The 20,246-nt window shown below is 39.5% G+C and overlaps 1 protein-coding gene and 1 non-coding gene across 2 annotated transcripts in view; both read right to left on the bottom strand.

Moving 5' to 3' along the window:
- Positions 1–6,562: 6,562 nt before the first annotated feature.
- Positions 6,563–6,636, bottom strand: Trnas-cga (transfer RNA serine (anticodon CGA)). The gene has a single exon. It is a non-coding gene; the product is annotated as a tRNA-Ser (tRNA).
- Positions 6,637–10,212: 3,576 nt separating this feature from the next.
- LOC126236413 (UDP-glucuronic acid decarboxylase 1) overlaps positions 10,213–20,246 on the bottom strand; it is a 71,637-nt gene continuing 61,603 nt past the window's right edge. The window contains exons 7-8 of the mRNA XM_049945709.1: positions 12,124–12,257; positions 10,213–10,765 (exon numbers count right to left, since the gene is read on the bottom strand). Of these exons, the coding sequence (XP_049801666.1) occupies positions 10,643–10,765; positions 12,124–12,257 (257 nt within the window). The 3' untranslated portion in view covers positions 10,213–10,642. The remainder of the gene's footprint in view (positions 10,766–12,123; positions 12,258–20,246) is intronic.

Genomic DNA, 20,246 nt, shown 5'->3' with positions numbered 1-20,246 from the left:
CATGTATATAACTGTAAGCAGTTATGAGGTTAAATCTATTGACAGATTTTAAACTTGACAAGAACTTACTAGGGTTTTCTCATACACTTCCTGCCAGGATCGTACTGCGCAAATACACTGATGGCCATTATGATTGCAACAAATGTAACACTGACATGAAGTGTATCATGTGCTTGTATCTGAAAATGAAAAGCAGTTTAGCACAACTGTGCAGAGAAGAGGAATACCATCTACAATCATAAATCATATTTAGTTTTTTTTTTTTTTGAGAAGATTGCATTAGGCCTTGTATGAGAAGAAGAAATGTTTATCAGTACATGACAAAATTTGAACCCAACGTGACTATAGCCTACTGAGACTGCGGTTTATTGTTCTTTGATACTGCTGCACTTGCTAGTCAGGATACCGTGACTATCATGCGAGTATGGAACTGATGGGTTCAGGAGGATCTCTGTAGCACCACACAACTAGCATCCAAAAGGGCAGAAATAATTATCACTCTGCCATGTAGGATTTTACAGCCATGTCACGTAACTTGTGTATGGAAATGGGCTTGTCCGTAGCAAGACAAGTATCCATTTGTGCTGAGAGTTGACAGCACTGTGCCCACTGTTGCAGCTGCCTTGATATAACACCAGACAAACATGTGCCGACAATGGTGCACCGAATGACAATACTGGACACAGGAGTGCCACCATGTCATCTTTTCAGACAAGTCTCAGTTCTACGTACAGCATCATGATTTACATATCTGTGTGTATGTATGCTCTGAGGAGAACAAATGTGATTTTATTCATCAGTGTCACACAGACCCAGCATTTCGTGAGAGTGGTATCAATGTGCACACAACAAAATCAACTGGTACACAGTTGCTCATTTGGACAATGGCCATTACATTTCTGACGTGTTAGGGCCTAGCAGCTGCACCCTATCTTCGAGGCCTTTGATGTTATCTTTCAACGACATAGCACAAGACCATCTGTTGCTCGTACTGCCCTGACCTAAGTAGATATGGAGGATGTTTAGCTGTTTCCCAGGACAGCATGTTATCCAGATCTCTCACCTATTTAACACGACTGCTCAGGTGTTGCCACACCACCACTCACCAGCCCCTAGGATGGATTCTTGCATCGCTCCCTCCACCTTTCACTTTCCAATTCCATTCGACACAACCTCTCACGCCAGTAAGTTGCAGTATTAGTGAGTACAGAATGCTTACAATAATTCATAAGTAAATTTCAGTCAGTGGGCTTTATGATGTTTCTTCCAATTATTGTAAGCCAGTGTTGCAGTTTAGTGCAAGTGAGATTGGTCAGTTGAGGCATTGTATTACAGCTAAACAAGGCTGGTAATCCTTATTAAAATGTTTTGCAAGTTCAGCAGAATAAAGGACTTATCTGAAACTACTGCAACCCACATCCCCAACTAGTTAACGTTACCCGGGAACATATGGATTTAGACCATGGGCACATGTAAAACTTTGCACAACACTGTAACGTCACAAATGAAATGGAAAGGAACATACCATATTTATTCCTTTATTGGCATTTGCAGCTCACAAAGATCAGGTGCAAAGCAATTGTAACTTCCAGAACCTCAATACAAAAGACAAAAATAATTTCCATGTAGATGTTGCCTCCTTGTCTATGTTTTTTAAGTGAGGTTATGCATACTGATGCAAATATCTTCAACAAGCTCCAGAGAATCTAAGAAATTAGGAACCCCTAGATCCTTCAAAACTAATAACGCACTTCATAAATTTAGAAAACGTTGTCTGTGGAGGGCAGTGATCTGGTGCTATACATCGGTTAAAATCAACAGTTGAGACTGCAATAACATTTGTTTACTGACCAGTTTCAGCTTATGTTAAAGCCATCCTCAGAATTTTTGGGCCCCCTGTAGCTGGTGCTGATGACTCCTTGGTTTTTCAGGTGATACCATGATTGTTCACAGTGTACGATCATGGTGTCACATGAAAAACTGAGAAGCTGTCAGCATCAGGCATGGGGGCCCAAAAATTCTGAGGATGTCTTTAACATAAGCTGAAACCAGTCAATAAGCAAATGTTATTGCGATTTTGGTTGTTGATTTTAACCAAATAATATATTTTATTATATGGTTTTAATATCTGAATATTTCTTTCACCTAGCAATGTTCACTGTAACATAGGAACATAATCCTTGAAAGACAGTATGGTTATTTAATGGCAAATAGCAATGTGATTATGGAGATACTAAACTGTCAACAGGAGATAAATTTAAACTATTTGATATAACCGTGAAAGTAGCATTGTTCTCTCTTTCCTAAACAGTGTATTTCCCCTTAATTTGTGTTAAGCTTAGCATGAGTAAGCACATATAATTAATAAAGGTTGTACAATAGTTAATAAAGTTTCTAGCAGCTGCTTCAAGTTCTTAATGTATACACTGTTCAGTTTCATATACCTGGAAGTTCTCTCTCACAATGGCACCTATGAAACAGGTGAATGAATTTACTAGTTCCCGTTACCACGACTGAATTCTGAACCTTCACTCTGTCACCCCAACTTCGATCTAATGATGCAAGTGTCTACTTAACAGATGAACAACTGGAGCACAGCTACAAGCACACACATTTAAAAGTATTGTTTAACTCTTACACAAATTCAAAAATCATCCTCGAGAGATAACTTACAAGTTTTGAGAAAGCAAAGGTAATATATACAGGAGCTGAAGAGAAGTCACAACAGATCCTAAACCAGGTGAGTGGAAGCGCAAAAGAGTGCTGCTAGTTATTAATACATACATCTACACTGCACAACAAAATTAAAGGGACACTTTTTTGGCGTGTCATTTTTTTCCTACTGAGACACAGAAGTTCAAAATCTGGCTCAAAGGTACCAACATCTTTCCTCTGTAGTGGTGCAAAAGCTTCGTGCCCTGTGATGTCAACCTCAGGCTCTGCAGCATTTCAAACATCAGGGTGTCACCACTTGAGGAGATTATAACACTACCCTTAAGCCGTCCTCACATGGTGTGTTTATCACAAAGCACGCCATATGTGGTATCCATTGTGTTTGCTGTGTGCTCTGAAATGACCTGGTACATCTCATGGAATGTGCTCCACATCATTTGTGACTGCAGTGCTCTCCAGTGGCAGTTCACGGCTACATCTGGCATGCAAATTACACAGTTTGTTTGCCAAAACTGACTGTAAATAGCTGTGTTATCCCTTTTAGCAATCATTGAAAAAGAGCAGATAAAATCAGAGGAGATTCTGGAGTCCTCAATGGCTTGGACGACGAATTACTGGTAGCGGAACACTGTATGTTGTAGAACGATCTGAGAGACATACTAATAGGAGTCATGCATTAACTCAACTGAATCTCAATCACATTTTTAGTTTTAAACTGAACAGAGTCAAAGGTTAGTGTTTAATATCAGTTTTTGCTTGTTTAATATCCATATTCTCTATGTAGAATTGATTAATGTTACTCTGAAGTAAAATGCTTCATTATGTACGTTTCAAGATCAAAAGTCATTTCATAATTTCATCTGAATGGAAGAGGAGTTTGTTTCAAAGCTACTCATCATCACTGGAGAAGGTATTTACCAGCAAGACAGAAATGTGAGGCAGTCCATAAAACCATGAGATCGGTATACGCATTTTACGCAAAGCTTCACAATAGTAAAAACTTCCAGCGCACAACTTGTATTCACTTTCTGAAACAAACTGGCTGTCATGTTAAGATTTCTGATCACTGGGGAAATATGCCAGTCGTCGTTCTATTCAACAAGAATTGGAGGAAATAAATCGATTATTGAAGATGATACTTCTATTAAATTAATAACAAAGACCCAGAATCTTTTAAAAAACAAAAGGTGAAAAAAAAATTAGGAAGTAGCTAGACTTGAACCTAATACCTTTTTCTTTCGTTTACATACTATGCTACGAACCATGCTACAACTTTATGTGGCAGTAGCATCTCAGTTATATGGTACACAATACATAAAGGTTTCGATCTGGTCCCTTGAAACAAGTAAGTTGCCCAACTCAGTTTGCAGTGAATACTCTACAGCACTGGCTCCTTACTCAGCTTCCATTTACTACAAACCTTTCGCCCAAAGTTTCAAGCGACTGAAAGAAAGTGCAAGTGACTACTATATATAAGAATGGTAAAAGAACAGACCTGCAAAATCACAGACCTTCAAAATTACAGACCAACATCCTTAACATAGGTTTGCTGCAGATTTCTTGAACATATTCTCAGTTCAAATATAATGAATTTCCTTGATACAGAAAAGTTTTTGTCTGCAGGTCAGCGAAATTATAAAAAAACATCCTTCATGCGAAATTCAGCTTGCTGTTCTCACATGATATCCTGTGAACCATGGATGAAGGACAACAGGCAGATTCCATATTCCTAAAACTGCAGAAAGCATTCAACATGGTGCCCCACTGCAGGCTGTTAAACAGAGGTATTAGTACACTGAATAAGCTCCCAGTTCTACAAGTTCTCAAGACTTTTTAAGTAAGTGCTCAATGGCGAGTACTCATCAGAAACAGGGGTATCGTCAGGAGTGCTCCAGGGAAGTGTGATAGATAAATGATCTGATGGGCACAGTGAACACAATCTGTGGCTATTTGTTGATGATGCTGGATGCATGGGAAGTTGTCATTGAGTGACTGTACAAGGGTACAAGATGACCAAGACAAAATTTTTAATCATTGTGATGAATCGTTGCAAACTCTGATTGTAGAAAGTCAGTTAACACAGATAAATAGGGAAAAAGCTGTAATGTTACAATACAGCATTTGTAGTGTGCTGCCTGACAAAGTCATGTGATTAAATATCTAGGATTAACACTGCAAAGCAATATGAAATGGAATGAGCACCTAAGGGCTGTAGTAGGAAAGGGGAATGGTCAACTTCGATTAATTGGGAGAATTTTAGGAAAGCATGGATCACCTGTCAGGAGAGGACATATAGGAACACTAGTGGTCTATTCAGAAGGACTGTATGAATGTTTGGGTTCCCTACAATGTCAGATTAAAGGAAGACATCGAAACAATTCAGAGGTGGACAACTAGATTTGTTACTAGTAGGTTCTATCAACACGAGAATATTATGGAGATGCTTTGTAAAGCAAAGGGGAATCCCTGCACAGAGACAACGTTCTTTTTGCAGTACTTTACTGAAAAACTCACTCCTTTTGTTTGTGAGGGGAACACTGCAGGAAATTACTAGTAGTGGTATGAGGTACATCACACACCATGTAGAGACTCGCAGAGTGTGTGTGTAGATGTAATTACATTGCAAGAGATCGTCAAAGTGCTGGTGCTTTAAAACAGTTGTGTGTGTTTTTGTTTTTTTTTTCCGCTTGTGACAAAAACAATGCCTCATCTCACTGGCCGTGTTCCCCTCTGCAAGACAAAAATCGGACAAGCCAGATTCTCCATTTCACACTTCTCAATTTAGTGGAATTCCACACTATGATGTTATCAGCACTTCATCTACATACATTTTCATGTCCCATGCAGGACACCTTTACTGACATCTCATCCTCTCTCTCAATGCCTCTGCAGTGGAGCTAAGAACCATGACGCCTGGCACTGAAATCACACATTTGTGTTGTAAAAAACATTTCGGGCACACTGCTGCTCAGAATCAACACAAAAAGGATCAGGTGGTGTTATAAAGAATGTGAATGAGACCATTATTTTTCATGCATTCTGTGATTGAAAATGAAAGTTCGCAGCACGATGTGCAAGAGGATGACATTTTTGACTATTTCAGATACTGCTGACACACCACACAGATGTTTCAGTCCTTCTGTAAGGACAATGTAGGACTGCAACACCACTGAGTGCAATCTCACCCATTTGAAGTGTAGCGGGACAACACTTTTTGTGCTCAAATATACAGGTCGGAACCACCTGCGACCACTGAAAACCATTCAACAAAATTTGAATGTTATATACAGGATGTTTATGCTTTTTCATCCAACCATTTTTGCACCCTCCAATGGCACGTGCATTGGAGTGTGCAGGTTGCCCATACTGTCAGCAGTTAGGAATCAGTGAATTGTCTCTGTACAGGGACATTTTTAAAGCATCCAACAGAAGTGCACAGAGGGGGTGGGGGGCAGCCAAAGGCATTGTTGAACTGGTGGAGCGGATGGAAGGCCAGCAGTAGGGGTGGGGGGTGGACGGTGGTTTGCAGGTGTCCCAGAGGGACACTTTGCCATTTTATTCATGTGTGTGTTAGTGTTTCACCTTCCCATGCACATGCACATGCTACAGGAGGAATGAAAAAGCATAAACACAGTTTTCCACTGCGACAGCAACTTAAAATACCAGGTATACTCAGCCAACCTAAAAATAGACCTTTGAAAAAAATAAAACTTCACTTATTCCATTTCAACGCCAATAGTTTCACATTTTGTTGAAATGGTTGCGACTAAATATCATCTTCACTGTGAGTAGCTTTGGATACTCGACAACAAAATGGGTCCAGAATGAGATTTCCACTCTGCAGCGGAGTGTGCGCTGATATGAAACTTCCTGGCACATTAAAACTGTGTGCACCGACCGAGACTCGAACTCGGGACCTTTGCCTTTCGCGGGCAAGTGCTCTACCATCTGAGCTACCGAAGCACGACTCACGCCCGGTCCTCACAGCTTCACTTCTGCCAGTATCTCGTCTCCTACCTTGCAAACTTTACAGTTTTAATCTGACAGGAAGTTTCATATCAGCACACTCTCCGCTGCAGAGTGAAAATCTCATTCTGGAAACATCCCCCAGGCTGTGGTTAAGCCATGTCTCCGCAATATCCTTTCTTTCAGGAGTGCTAGTTCTGCAAGTTTCGCAGGAGAGCTTCTGTAAAGTTTGGAAGGCAGGAGACGAGATACTGGCAGAAGTGAAGCTGTGAGGACCGGCGTAAGTCGTGCTTCGGTAGCTCAGACGGTAGAGCACCTGCCCGCGAAAGGCAAAGGTCCCGATTTCGTGTCTTGGTCGCGCACACAGTTTTAATCTGCCAGGAAGTTTCAACATCCTCTGTCCAGTATTATTGTTTAGGCAGTGCTTCCAAAAATAGACGGATATAGTAATCCTGAGTTTGACATGATTTTAGCCACTCAGAAAGTGAAGAAGAATGTTATGTTACTTATTTAGAGATAAACTGATAACAGACCATCAGACAATGGACAAGTTCTCACCAGAGGTAAATATTAGCGTTCGAGCTTCATAAGACGAAAATGCATGTTGCGATGGTTCGACTCCCACTCAAACTTAATTACAGCCCTCGTCAAAGATTTACTGTCCTACACTCGTACTCTCTGCTGGAAATTACTGGTCTATTTTTTTCATCACTGCTCATATTATTTAATTTATATTATATTTGAGAGATAATAGAGTGGAAAAAAAAACATGTGTATTTGTATGAAGTTTCAATTTATGTTTCCCATGTCTGTATGACATGTATACTTCCCACTAACACCAACCTGTCAGGCCTCCGGAGATGGGAACTTGCCCTTCAGTATATTCTCTCTTCTCGTTATCCGCCAGGCCTCAACCTCCGCTAATTTCTAATTTCAAGTTGCCGCCGCTCATACCTCACCTGTCTTTCAACAACATCTTTGCCTCTGTACTTCCGCCTCGACTGACATCTCTGCCCAAACTCTTTGCCTTTACAAATGTCTGCTTGTGTCTGTGTATGTGCAGATGGATATGCGTGTGTGTGCGAGTGTATACCTGTCCTTTTTTCCCCCTAAGGTAAGTCTTTCCGCTCCCGGGATTGGAATGACTCCTTACCCTCTCCCTTAAAACCCACATCCTTTCGTCTTTCCCTCTCCTTCCCTCTTTCCTGATGAGGCAACAGTTTGTTGCGAAAGCTTGAATTTTGTGTGTAAGCTAATGTACCATTCCACAGGTCCCAAGTGGAATGATCGTCATTTTTTAATGTGAATGGACACAGGCAGACAGTGTTTGTTGGTAATGAGGATCACCCTGTCGCTAAACATGCCTTGGTGCACGGCCAGCACATCTTGGCACAGTGTTACACCGTCCGGGTTATCTGTATACTTCCCACCAACACCAACCTATCCGAACTCCGGAGATGGGAACTTGCTCTTCAATATATCCTCTCTTCCCGTTACCCACCAGGCCTCAATCTCCGCTAATTTCAAGTTGCCGCCACTCATACCTCACCTGTCATTCAACAACATCTTTGCCTCTGCACTTCCGCCTCTACTGACATCTCTGCCCAAACTCTTTGTTTTTAAATATGTCTGCTTGTGTCTGTATATGTGTGGATGGACGTGTGTGTGTGTGTGCGCGCGTGAGTGTATACCCGTCCTTTTTTCCCCCTAAGGTAAGTCTTTCCACTCCCGGGATTGGAATGACTCCTTACCCTCTCCCTTAAAACCCACATCCTTTCGTCTTTCCCTCTTTCCTGATGAGGCAACAGTTTGTTGCGAAAGCTTGAATTTTGTGTGTACGTTTGTGTTTGTTTGTGTGTCTGTCGACCTGCCAGCACTTTCATTTGGTAAGTCACATCATCTTTGTTTTTAGATATATTTTTCCTACGTGGAATGTTTAACTTCTGCACAATTTCAGTGCAGTAATGTGTTCATTGTAAATAAGTATTATAGTAGTTGTATTACATGTTTATTACCTTATAAATAAATAAAAAAACTTTTTTATTTTAAATTCAGTGCATTAGTATTTGTAAAATGACTCTTTCATATAGTGTTCATTAAAAAATGACCATCATTCCACTTGGGACCTGTGGAATGGTACATTAGCTTATTTGTTTTAGTTGTATATATTTGTCATGTATTGTTGTTTTTCTGACATGTTCCACATCCTGGAGGACCTCCTCACTACGGATCAATTGGAATGAAAGTAAATCTAATCTAATCTGTGATCCCAACGTCATGGCCTCCCCTTGTAAGATTCAGGACATTTTAGTCGTTGGGATTTTATTAACGGTAATCTTCAAAAGCTTTTAAGTCGTTATTTTCAGGTTTAAAAGCTATAAATAATGACATTCATTATAGGATTTTTTCATTTCTAAAAATATTATTTTTTAACAGACTTTGTAAAAAAATATCAATACGTTAAGGAAATATCTGTGCAGTAAAATGAAATGGAAAACCTGCAAACTGTATCAACTGCTGTTATTGGTCCAAGTTACAAGGGAAATGATTGTTATTTTCCAGGAATAAAAATGTGTTTCTCATGACTATTTCCCAACATTGTTATTTACTTCAGGTATTAAAAGGGGGTTGTACTCTTGAAGGTCTCATCAAAGGACTCATTCTGGTATATGCTGGAAATAATTAAGAAAATGACAGAGAAAACCAAATCAAGAGATATTTGGGTTTTTAACTGGGCTCCTCTGATTTATTACCAAACAAACCAACTTCGTCCTTTGTAAGTTGGACAATGTTTCTCGATTAAATAACTTACATCTCTTTCTCTGGTGGCACAGTAGTTTGGAAGTAGTGGGCTTCAAATTCCAATTAAGTTCTTCAGTTTTAGATACACCAAAGACATCCTAAATTCTCTCCAGTCAATACCACGATGCTTACTTTGAAATGGTCACCATCAATTTCCTGTCCCTTTTGAACCAGGCTCTGTATCGCATGACCCAAGACTTATTTCATTCATTTTAAATGACATAATCAACCATGCTCATACTTTTATGACAACTGGCAGCGAAATATGATGACTGAACAAGTGACACTTCCTCACAATGTGATACTGTTTACCCTTGTTTCTTGCAAGTTCAACTTTCAAGTGCTTTCATCCAAACCAATGCACAAGAAGCTTTGGCTCCCAATAATGTCTGCATCGACCATTATGTTATAACTGACATTGGAGAACTATAAAATGATTACTCAGAATGGGGATCCATGCAATTATTCACACATCTCTTCAATTCTGAATCACTGTTAATTTTTTGTGTACCATTAACCCTATTCCACCACAAACACTTCATTTTCTGCACGCATGGAACAGAATACAGGATGCAGTTAACGTATGAGTCAGATAGACCTATGGACCCTTTTTGTTTTGCAAGATCACTATCCTCAATAATACATCTCAAAACACATAAAGTAAAACAGGAATTATACAACATAAAGGCTCCAATAACAAACAGTTATTGTTATGTGATGGTCGCAGTGCCAGCACCAATGATATATTAATTCTGTACAAGTAACAAACTTTATGTACATAACATATAACAACAATATACCACACATTTACATATATTACACATAAATTATTTAAAAACTTTGAGATCACAATGCAACACTTCTTGTATCACAGTTACCTAAAGGATTAAAAAGATACTATGGCTACATAAAAAACCTGTGAAGCCGAAAAAAAAAGGAAGGACACCATCACACTCTGTAAATAAAGACACAGAAGTCTTCCAGAAGTTCTGCAACTTTGAAACTGAACTACACAATACACATTGTGTTGGTACTATAACTTAAATCTGCAGAAAAAAGTGTCATAGAACAGCAACAGCATTTTATAAAAATATATCAAGTATCTCTCTATGTAACATTGTCGAAGAGGAAAGGCACATTATTTAAAAGAAATCTCTAACTTGAGGAAAGACTTTAAGATGACACCATGACGTCTGAATCATTATACATGAGGAATTCGCATTCTTTTCTCAGGCGCAAACATGTTGCGTTCAGAATGGCTTGCTCTCTGCAATTCTTTCCTAAAGTACTCAATTGTCTTACGAAGTCCTACCTCCAAAGGCACCTGTAAAAGTCAAAGTTCTGTTATTAGAACATTACATGACACTGAAACATAAAACAAATGGTTTCTATATTGTCTCTTATGTTTTCTTCAGTCATTCTTTGGAAAACTGAACATTTCTTAGAGGAAATATTTTCGACATACCTCCAACATACTGAATACTGAATAAAATCCTGCAAAAAGGGGTAAGATTGAAAGGACACACTCAATTTTAATTTCAGTCATGACAAATTCCCCTTCTATGCAAGAGTAACCTCAATTAAGTCCCATAGTTCAAAATGCAATAAATATCACTGGCTTAACAAATGAACACTGTATCAATTATGTCAACTCAGTATGTGATAAGAGGAATAGCATTAAGATTGTCCCAACTATGCTGAACATGAATCGGACTGAGGTTAGGTGCACAACAGTAAAAATTAAAATATTTTCTTCTCCTTCAATGTCCATTTGTCTTTCTCTTAATTCTGAATAGATCTGTTATCGAGACCCAAAATTAATGTAAGACATAATAGTGGTTTGCATAATCGTGCCAAAGTGGATCAAAATTTGTGTAAACACAATAGTGTTAAACTTCCACCACACGTTCCTAATGAGCTCTTAAAATAAAGGCTAAAGCAAATGATATTGAAGTGTCACTACACAAAACCATTTGTTGAAGTATTGTCTACCAAGAGTGGTATACAATATATATCATTAACAATTGTAGTGATGTGACTTCTGAAATTTTCCCGGCTGCATACCCGGAAATTATTAGAAGAATTGTAGTGATGTTTACCGAAGAAAACCCCTCTTCTCGTTACCAAACACAGCTGTGTACAAAAATAAGAATACTGAGAAGTTTTGGAAATCATAATGACTGAAACTCACAGAAATCTTGATTCTGCAATTTTGTGATCTGATACCTTGCAATTGTCTAGGTGATAGTGTGCAGTAGTGCAAAGACCTTTCATACTATCAAGATACATAAAAAATAAATGTATTTGTTTTGCTACAATAATACTGGGAGGTGTATGCTGATTTTGAAGGCAATATTGAGGAAGTAATGTCATTACAGAACTTATTGTGCTAAATTTTGTTTGAGAGGCTGCAACTATAATTTACTCCTAGTTGCTCTGTTTGATGCCTATTCTAATTCAAATGAGGATGACTTCTTTTCATTTCTGTCATTGGAATGACACTTTACCATCAACTGAAGTTTATCTTTTATATCAGTTCTATTTTGTATTACGTACCATTTCCATTACAACTTAATACTGTAGCAACACAGATTGAAAAACCTACCACACCTGCAGTATCATTCAGTTTGTCTGAACAGAAACCAACAGAGAAACATCTCACATTCATCTCAAAAAACTCACTTTGGGTTCCCATGAAAGATATTGTCGTGCTCTTGATATGTCAGGTTTTCTTCTCTGTGGATCATCCTCCACTGCTGCCACCTGTTTTATGTGACTTGGACCTCCAACCAGGTCTTTTATCATAACTGCAAACTCTGAAATCACAGCAAAATTGTGTGTGTCATTAATATACAGTTTCTGATAAAAAGTATGCTTATGAACAAATTTAAGTATCAATTTATCTAATTTTGTTAGAAATGAAACTATATGCTTCTGCTGTTATATAGGTTCTTTGCTGTTGTTTTTCATGTATGTAGTGTGCCAATATCCGTGCTAGAATATAACGCCGTCTTGGCCAGCACTACCTTATTTCAATGATGCAGTTCAATGGGTGGTTCATGGTAAGAACTATGATATACAAAGCACCTAATAGTCATATCAAAGGAAAAGGTTAAGCTATATTGGGTCACAGCGTATTTGATACGTGTAATTTTATAACAGATATAGTGTGTGTGCTGTGTGTTGTTGTTTCCCTCTGTTACATGGATTCAAGGACACTGGAGCAATGTGGCAGACTTGCTATAACAAGGTACGGTGTCATTGAAAACTGGTCACCATGCATGCAAAACCAAAGGCTGTGCACAGGCTGAACATCGTCGTTGGGACAGGTATCGTACTGTATTATAATGTACTGTACAAACGAAAAAAAGAGATAAAGTTTTGAATGATCTTAACTCATGTATCAGTTGTTGCCTGGTTGTCTTCACAGCATTAAGTTGCACTCATATGTGTGAGCAACCATAGTTTCTGTTATTACATTGACGATACAAACGTATTATGATGAATGAATAGAAACTGAACAGGAGATGTTATTAATGGAAATATAAAACCTGTGTTGATAACTGATTTGTGACAAGAGTGTTTTTGCTATATGCTCATCATGTTAAATCTCATCCAGATCATGTTATTGAACAAAAGCCTTATTCATTAATTGAGGTGCAATTAAGAAAAAGGGAAACGTATTACCTTTGAGACATGATTTTCAGGGAAGTGACTTTGGGTTTTGGAGCCAGTATTAACATCCGCGATCAATTCTGAAAAGTTATCACATGCTCTTTATGTGATCTACAGTTTCAAACGTTAAAAGGCGCCATAATTTTTGACACTGACATAACACTAGCTCAGAGATATTGATTACACAGTTGTGCTCATGACTGATTAGTTCATGTGCTAATATCGCTGGTTGTCTGAGCATCGGACAACAACAACTGTATGATGCACTGCGAAAAATATGTTACTGCTTGCAATTACAAACGGATTCATTTGTCACAGTTATGCAATTAATGCCCGATAGTATTATTCAATAAGAACCTGCTACGATAATGTATTTCTTTGGAAGAGGTGATGGTGATATCAACCTGATCAGTTATGGTGCAACTGTTTCCAGCAGTCTTGTAAAGTTAAGGCCTTAAAGGATAAGTTTATTAGCCAGTTTGATGACTAGAAAGCTGCTAAGAGCATTGAAAGACTGAAGCAGTCAACATATAGCATCAGAGTTGCTAATATCGATGGAAAGGTGTTGTTATTAACAAATTACATGGAAAGACCAACTGACAGACACAAAAAAGAAATATTATGTACATGTCGACCTGCCACATCTATTCTCATTCATGTGTGTGTTCTATGGTACCCAGTACAACCAGTAAACACATTTTGCTAAAAAAAAAAAAAAAAAGAAAGAAAAAAAAAAAAAAAAAAAAAAAAAAGAGGAAGTAAGTTCAGTGATCCAACTGAAGCCGAAATTATGGCATTAATTTCATTACCGCTGAAAGAAAAACTGAAAGGAAGATAAAACTAGAATATGTGGCAGTTTGTTATGAAAATATATCTTCAGCACAAAAAGCTATGGGATGTGTTGTTCCCACATAACATCAAGCAGCGGCATGTCGGCCTGAACAGTACAGCAGAGATGGCTGTGACATGACATCAGCCAACAGAACGCTGACTAAGACAACACCACGACAGGAGTGGCACCTATATGAAGAGAATATAAGCACCACCCCAGCTAGACTCGGCTGCACTAGAAGACAAGCCGTGACTTGGGATCTATATTAATTGCTTGCATGGAAATTGTATATATCGAAGGACATTGAATACTTGCATGTTGCCAATTGCTTGTGGTAAGTCACAGTATATCCAAGTTAAGTACTGTCAATTCAACCTATTTTAATAAACTCTATAAATAAGATTTGCTTGAATGTTGTCTAGCTTCTTAGGCACCATATTTAGACGAGTGGACAGGATCCCACCTGTGTCTGGGTGAAATAAAGGACAATTCAAATGTGCAAGATGCTAGAGCAAAAATAATATTGTCAGTTGCTCCAGAAATTTACATACACATGCAATATACATCTACAAATGAAGCAAGGGACAAATTAAAACAAGTATACAAATACTCCAGATTTCAGAGAAGAATCTGTTAGTTGACTACACTCCTCCCAATATAGATGGAGAACATTACGCCAGCATAATAATATGCATACAAAGCAATTCCCACTTCTAAGTTAAATGCTTTGAATTTTAAAGTGAAAGAAGAGTGGGTAGTGTGCATTTTATTGGCTGAACTGCATGATAACTACAAATCAATTATCATAAGCCTAAAGAATTCCAATATATCAAAAACTGGAGACACTATTAAAACAAAATTGATGCTGGAAGAGGAAGACGAATAGCATTGCCCCTCAATGAACAGACACACAGCTCTTCAAGTAAATGAGAAAGATAATAGAAATTTTGTACACAATTCCTCCAAGGGACTGAACTGCCATAACTGTAATAAGTATCATCATATTGAAAGAAATTGTCACAGCCTACCCAAGGCAAGTAGCAAGTGATTCGAAGGGACTTCAAATTACAAGATATTCTTCTCTCATCGTCTGCAACAAGTGTTGATGGCCTATGGGGCAGGGATGTGCGGTTGACAGCTGCACAGCTAGCCAATCAGTGCTCAGCCACTATCATATTTGAACATTCTATCTTGTTTTACATATGCAAAACTTCAACTGACTGATTTCTGTGGTATTGCTGTATGTCCTGTGAGCTTTGTCCAGGTGGCTCAACCCAAGTAAGTTCCAAGTGTTTCACAAACAGGTAAGCAGCCTTATTTTTAAAGTGTGCTCATTCTTCAAATGTGAAACATATTCAGGCAATCCAATTTGCAAGGTTGCTGAGGTGCAGGGTCACAGTGCCGCAGCATGTGGCAATATTGGTGTATGAAGTGTCATGCAAATTGTCGGAAGACCGAGACGACTCAGCAGGCAACTGGAAATGTGGTGTTTCGGCCCAGGAAAGAAACATACAATGCCAAAGCAGGTAATAAGAATCTAGAACTTCAATAAGATATTTTAAGTCAAAAAGTTTTCAAATTTTATGAAAGATGCAAGTTCCCCATGGCAGTGAAATCGCTCACTGCTGTGTGTGAAGCTACCGAGTTTGAAGGAAGTACAAGGTCAATACATAGAATACTGAAGAACATGGGATCGCAATATGTAATATGTAATGACTGACAGAAACTGTAGGGATGTTACTGCTGCTAGGATGATGTTTCTAAGAAAAATGCATGAAGTCAGATCAAAAGGAACATCAACTGCATGAGACTTGGGTAATTGAAACCATACTAGAAGTTTTATTTGACTAACAGACGGTCAAGGTGGCTTTGCACTGGTTCTGCTGCTACCATATTTGTGCCTCCAAGTAAGTTGGAGTTCCAATCAAAGTCGAAAACCAACTCCGATTCTCATTCTGAAATGAATGGAGAAACATTTCAAGAATAGTTTCAGAATCAACTGTCGCCTTATTTGCATCCAGGTGAGAACACCTTGCATTCCTGCTGCTGATAAACTGAACACAGTGTTCATTTGCACAGTGTTCATTTGCTATATATTTTTACAAGCTTCAAACAGGAGCAACTTAATTCACAGTTATATGTGTACTTACTAGTTTAGTTCTTAAATTTCTTGCAGGTTTGTGTGCTTACTATGCAGTCCAGTATTGTAATAACTGTTTATGTACAGTTTTGCTGTCTTTTGTATGGATAGGGACTTTGATCGCTGTGTGCAGGAGCGAGCTGAAATGGTGACCCTTTGCTCACAACTGCAGGCAGTCATTACTTTGGTCCCACAGCCTAAGGCTGTTGCCAATGAAAACCACTATGGGGGACCGGATGTGAGGATCTGACGAATGTCCAGCATGCCCCCCATGTCCCCCTGCTCGCTCCACTATTGTGGCCACCCCTGATACTGCCCACACTAAGGATGGCCCCCCCACCCATGGTTGAGTCAGAGGTCATTCAAAGGTGTGGCAGGCAGCTACAAACTTTCCAGGTTGCCAATCAAAAGGCCTCACCAGCTCAACAGACAAACAGGTTTCAGGTGCTATCTGTGGCTAACAAAGTCCCTGAGCCTCATGCAGTTGCTTGCCCTGTTCCAGAGGAAGCCTCTCGGCCCTCAGGGCCTGGGCATTCACACAGAGGGTGGGATTACTGGTAGTTGGGAGTGACAACATTAGGTATGTAATGGGGCCCTTTAGGGGATATGGCTGCTAAGGGGGAGAAGAATCTAGACTGCACTCTGTATGCATAGTGGGAGGAGTCATTTCTGATGTGAAAATGCTGCTTCCGGATGCCGTGACAAGCACTGAGTGCAGGTGGTGGGTCACATCGGTACTAACGATGTGGATCACTTTAGATTGGTTTCGGGCAGCTCCCTGAAGTGGTAAAGACTCTCAATCTGGCTTGTGAGATGAAGGAGGAGCTCATCATCTGTGGCATCATCAACAGACCTGACTGAGATCCTTTGGTACAGTGCCCATGCAAGGGGACCAGAAAGTTCTGCTGCCATGAAGGATGCAGATTCCTCGACTTGTGCCGTAGGGTGGTAGGTCTCCAGATTCTGCTTAATAGGTCAGGGGTCCACTGTACACAAGAAGCAGTTACACGGGCAGCAGGGACTGTGTGGACGGGTGCTAGGTGGTTGTTAGGTTAAAGGGTGTCATGAAACTACACACAGGGCATCAGTCTAAAAGGCTGCAGTGCACACACAGGCAGTATTGTAGCTGTAAACTGTCGTAGCTGTGTTGCAACAGAACCAGAGCTCCAAGCACTAATGGGAAGTGCTGAAGCTCGAATCGATGTAGGGACCTAACCACATACAGAAAGGGCAGATTTAACACAGTTGGTGGTGGAATGTTTATTGCTGTCAGAAGTAGTTTACCTTGTAGTGAAATTGAAGTAGATGGTTCCTGTGAGTTAGTCTGGGTAGAGGTTATACTCGACAACCTGTATATATTATTAACAACTGGTTCCTTTCACTGACACCCCGACTCAGATGATACAGTTGCTGAACTGTTCAAAGAAAACTTAAGTGTCATTTCACATAGGTACCCCACTCATATTAGTATAGTTGGTGGTGACTTCAATGTACCATCGATATGTTGGCGAAAATATTATTTGAAGTTGGGGGTAGGCATAAAACATTGATCAAAATCATACTTAATGCATTCTCAGAAAATTAATTTGAACAATAGGCTCTGGAGCCCACCAAAAGTTTAAATGGTTGCTAAAATGTAATTGAGCTCTTAGCAACAAACAGTCCTGAGCATATAAGGAACCTCATGGTGGATATAGGGATTCATGACAACAAGGTGGTTGTAGCAAGAGTGAAAATCATAACATCTATATTCACCAAAAATAAATGTAAAATACAGCTATTTCAAAAAGCAAATATCTTCTTAAGAGACAATCTCCACTCTTCCAATTCGACTATGTAAGCATAGACCAGATGGGGTATCAATTCGAAAAAATTGTATCAATGGCAGTTGAGAGATATATACCAAACAGATTAATGAGAGATGGTACTGATCCCCCACAGTACACAACAGAAGTCAGAACACTGTTGCCGAAGCAACAAGAAAAGCACGCCTAATTTAAAAGAATGCAAAACATCAAGATTGGCAAAGTTTTACAGAAGCTCGAAACTTAGTCCAAGATGCTGTTAAATAGCTTTCACAACGATGTTAGTGAAACAGTGCTACTAAAGCAGAGTTACTAAACATAGCTTTCTGAAATTCCTTCAACAAAGAAGACGAAGCCGATATTTCATAATTCAAACTAAGAACAACTGCCAACATGTGTAACTCAGAAGCAGATACCCTTAGCATAGCGAAGCAGCTTAAATAAAGGCAATGTCTTTGGTCCAGTTTGCATACAGTCACGTTCCTTTCACTGGATGCTGATACAACAGCTCCAAGCTTGTCAAAAAATCCACACCTAAAAGACTGGAAAGTTGCACAAGTCACAACACCCAAGAAAAAAAACAGAAGTAATCTGTTGAATTGAAGACCCATATCACTAATGTCAATCTGCAGTAGGATTTTGGAACATATACTTTCCTCAGACGTTATGACTTAACTCAAAGATAACAGCCAATACAGATTCAGAAAATACTGTCCTTGTGAAACACAACTAACTCTTTATTCTCCCAAAGTAATGAGTGCTGTCAACAGGGGATGTGAAATTGATTCCAAATTTTTAGATTTCCATAAGGCTTTTGGCAACATCCCTCACATGTCTTCTAATAAAATTCATGATTTCCTGTCAGAAAGGTCACAGTTCTATTTGAGTCAGAGACTGGAGATTGTGCTGGCCAGGGAAGTTGCTGCCCCTTTTTCAGAGCACACTGAGCTCCACAGGAAGTGTGTGGGCAAGCATTATCCTGTTGAAACAACACATTACCTTCCTGATGCAAGAATAGCAACAGAACGGGTCTAACGACATTCTGCACATACCAAGCACTGGGTAGTGTCACCTCCACATACACCAAACATGAATGAGAGCTGTAGCTTATCTATATCCACACCATAAGGCCTGGGGTGGACCCACTGTGTATTTGAGAAATGCACACTACGAGACAGCACTCACCAGGTCTACGTCATACGCACAAGCAACCATCATCTGCATACAAGCAGAATATGTTTTCATTGCTGAAGACCATGACATGCCACTCCATCTTCCAAGTGATCCTCTGACAGCACCAGTCAAGCCAAGCACACTGATGACGTGGTGTGAGTGGAAGATGGGCTCAAGGTGTGTGCGCCCGTAGTTCACACTGATAATAACTAGTTCACAACAGTTCGCGTTGACACATCTGGGCTCACAAGCCCTCTTATCTGTGTTGCTGTAGCAGCTGTACAATATGCCACTGCTGCCCTTACAATCAACAATCCTGGCAGGCGTCCATGCTCTATGGACATCCAGCAACTCATCTACATGTGTGAGAATGTTCATGTGACCACTGAATGTGACCACTGATACCAGTATTGTTGCACAACTGATGCAGCAAGCCCAACTTCTTTGGCAATTCTTCAAAAGGACCTCCCTGCCACTTGATCCTTATCAAACTCGCTCAGTTGGCTGTAGAAAGCACGAGTGCATCTCTGCTTGCTTCACATGTTTGCACCACACTGAGCTTTCTGGCTGTGGGTATTCCCTATTAAAGGGTAGACACAGACAGCGCCACTACACTATCTGTTGGAGGATAACACTGACAGCATTATCAGTACATCTACTGTCCCACAGGTGGTATATGCCATCATCGTATTGAAATCAATGTCCTCTCTCTAGGTCCACTTTTTTTTTTTCTGGCAGTGTATTTTGCAGGCACCCACATACATAGGGAGAAATTATCATCACAGTAAAATAAGAGAAATCAGAGTTCGCATGGAAAGATTGAAGTGTTTGTATTTCCTGCACGCTGATCGGGAGTGGAACATTAGGTAAGTAGCTTGAAGGTGGTTCAATGAACCCTCTGTCATGCACTTAATTGTGAATATCAGAGTAATCATGTAGATGTACATGTAGTCTACAAAAGTGACACTCACAGAATACCATGCGGTAACTGTTTGTTTTACTGATTACAACAGCAAATTATCACCTGACAACAGATGAACAGAGAACTAATTCCAAGAACTTTCACCATTATGTCAAACAATAATTAAGTATCAACACACTACCCGTAACTTGTGCTTCCCATGTCATTGTAATTACATAAAATTGGTGTGGGGACATGTAGCAAAAAAGGCTGAACCAT

Source organism: Schistocerca nitens, chromosome 2 (assembly GCF_023898315.1).
Source record: "Schistocerca nitens isolate TAMUIC-IGC-003100 chromosome 2, iqSchNite1.1, whole genome shotgun sequence".
NCBI lineage: Eukaryota > Metazoa > Arthropoda > Insecta > Orthoptera > Acrididae > Schistocerca > Schistocerca nitens.
Note: the sequence above shows the minus strand (reverse complement) of the source record. Positions and strands in the feature narration are given on the sequence as shown.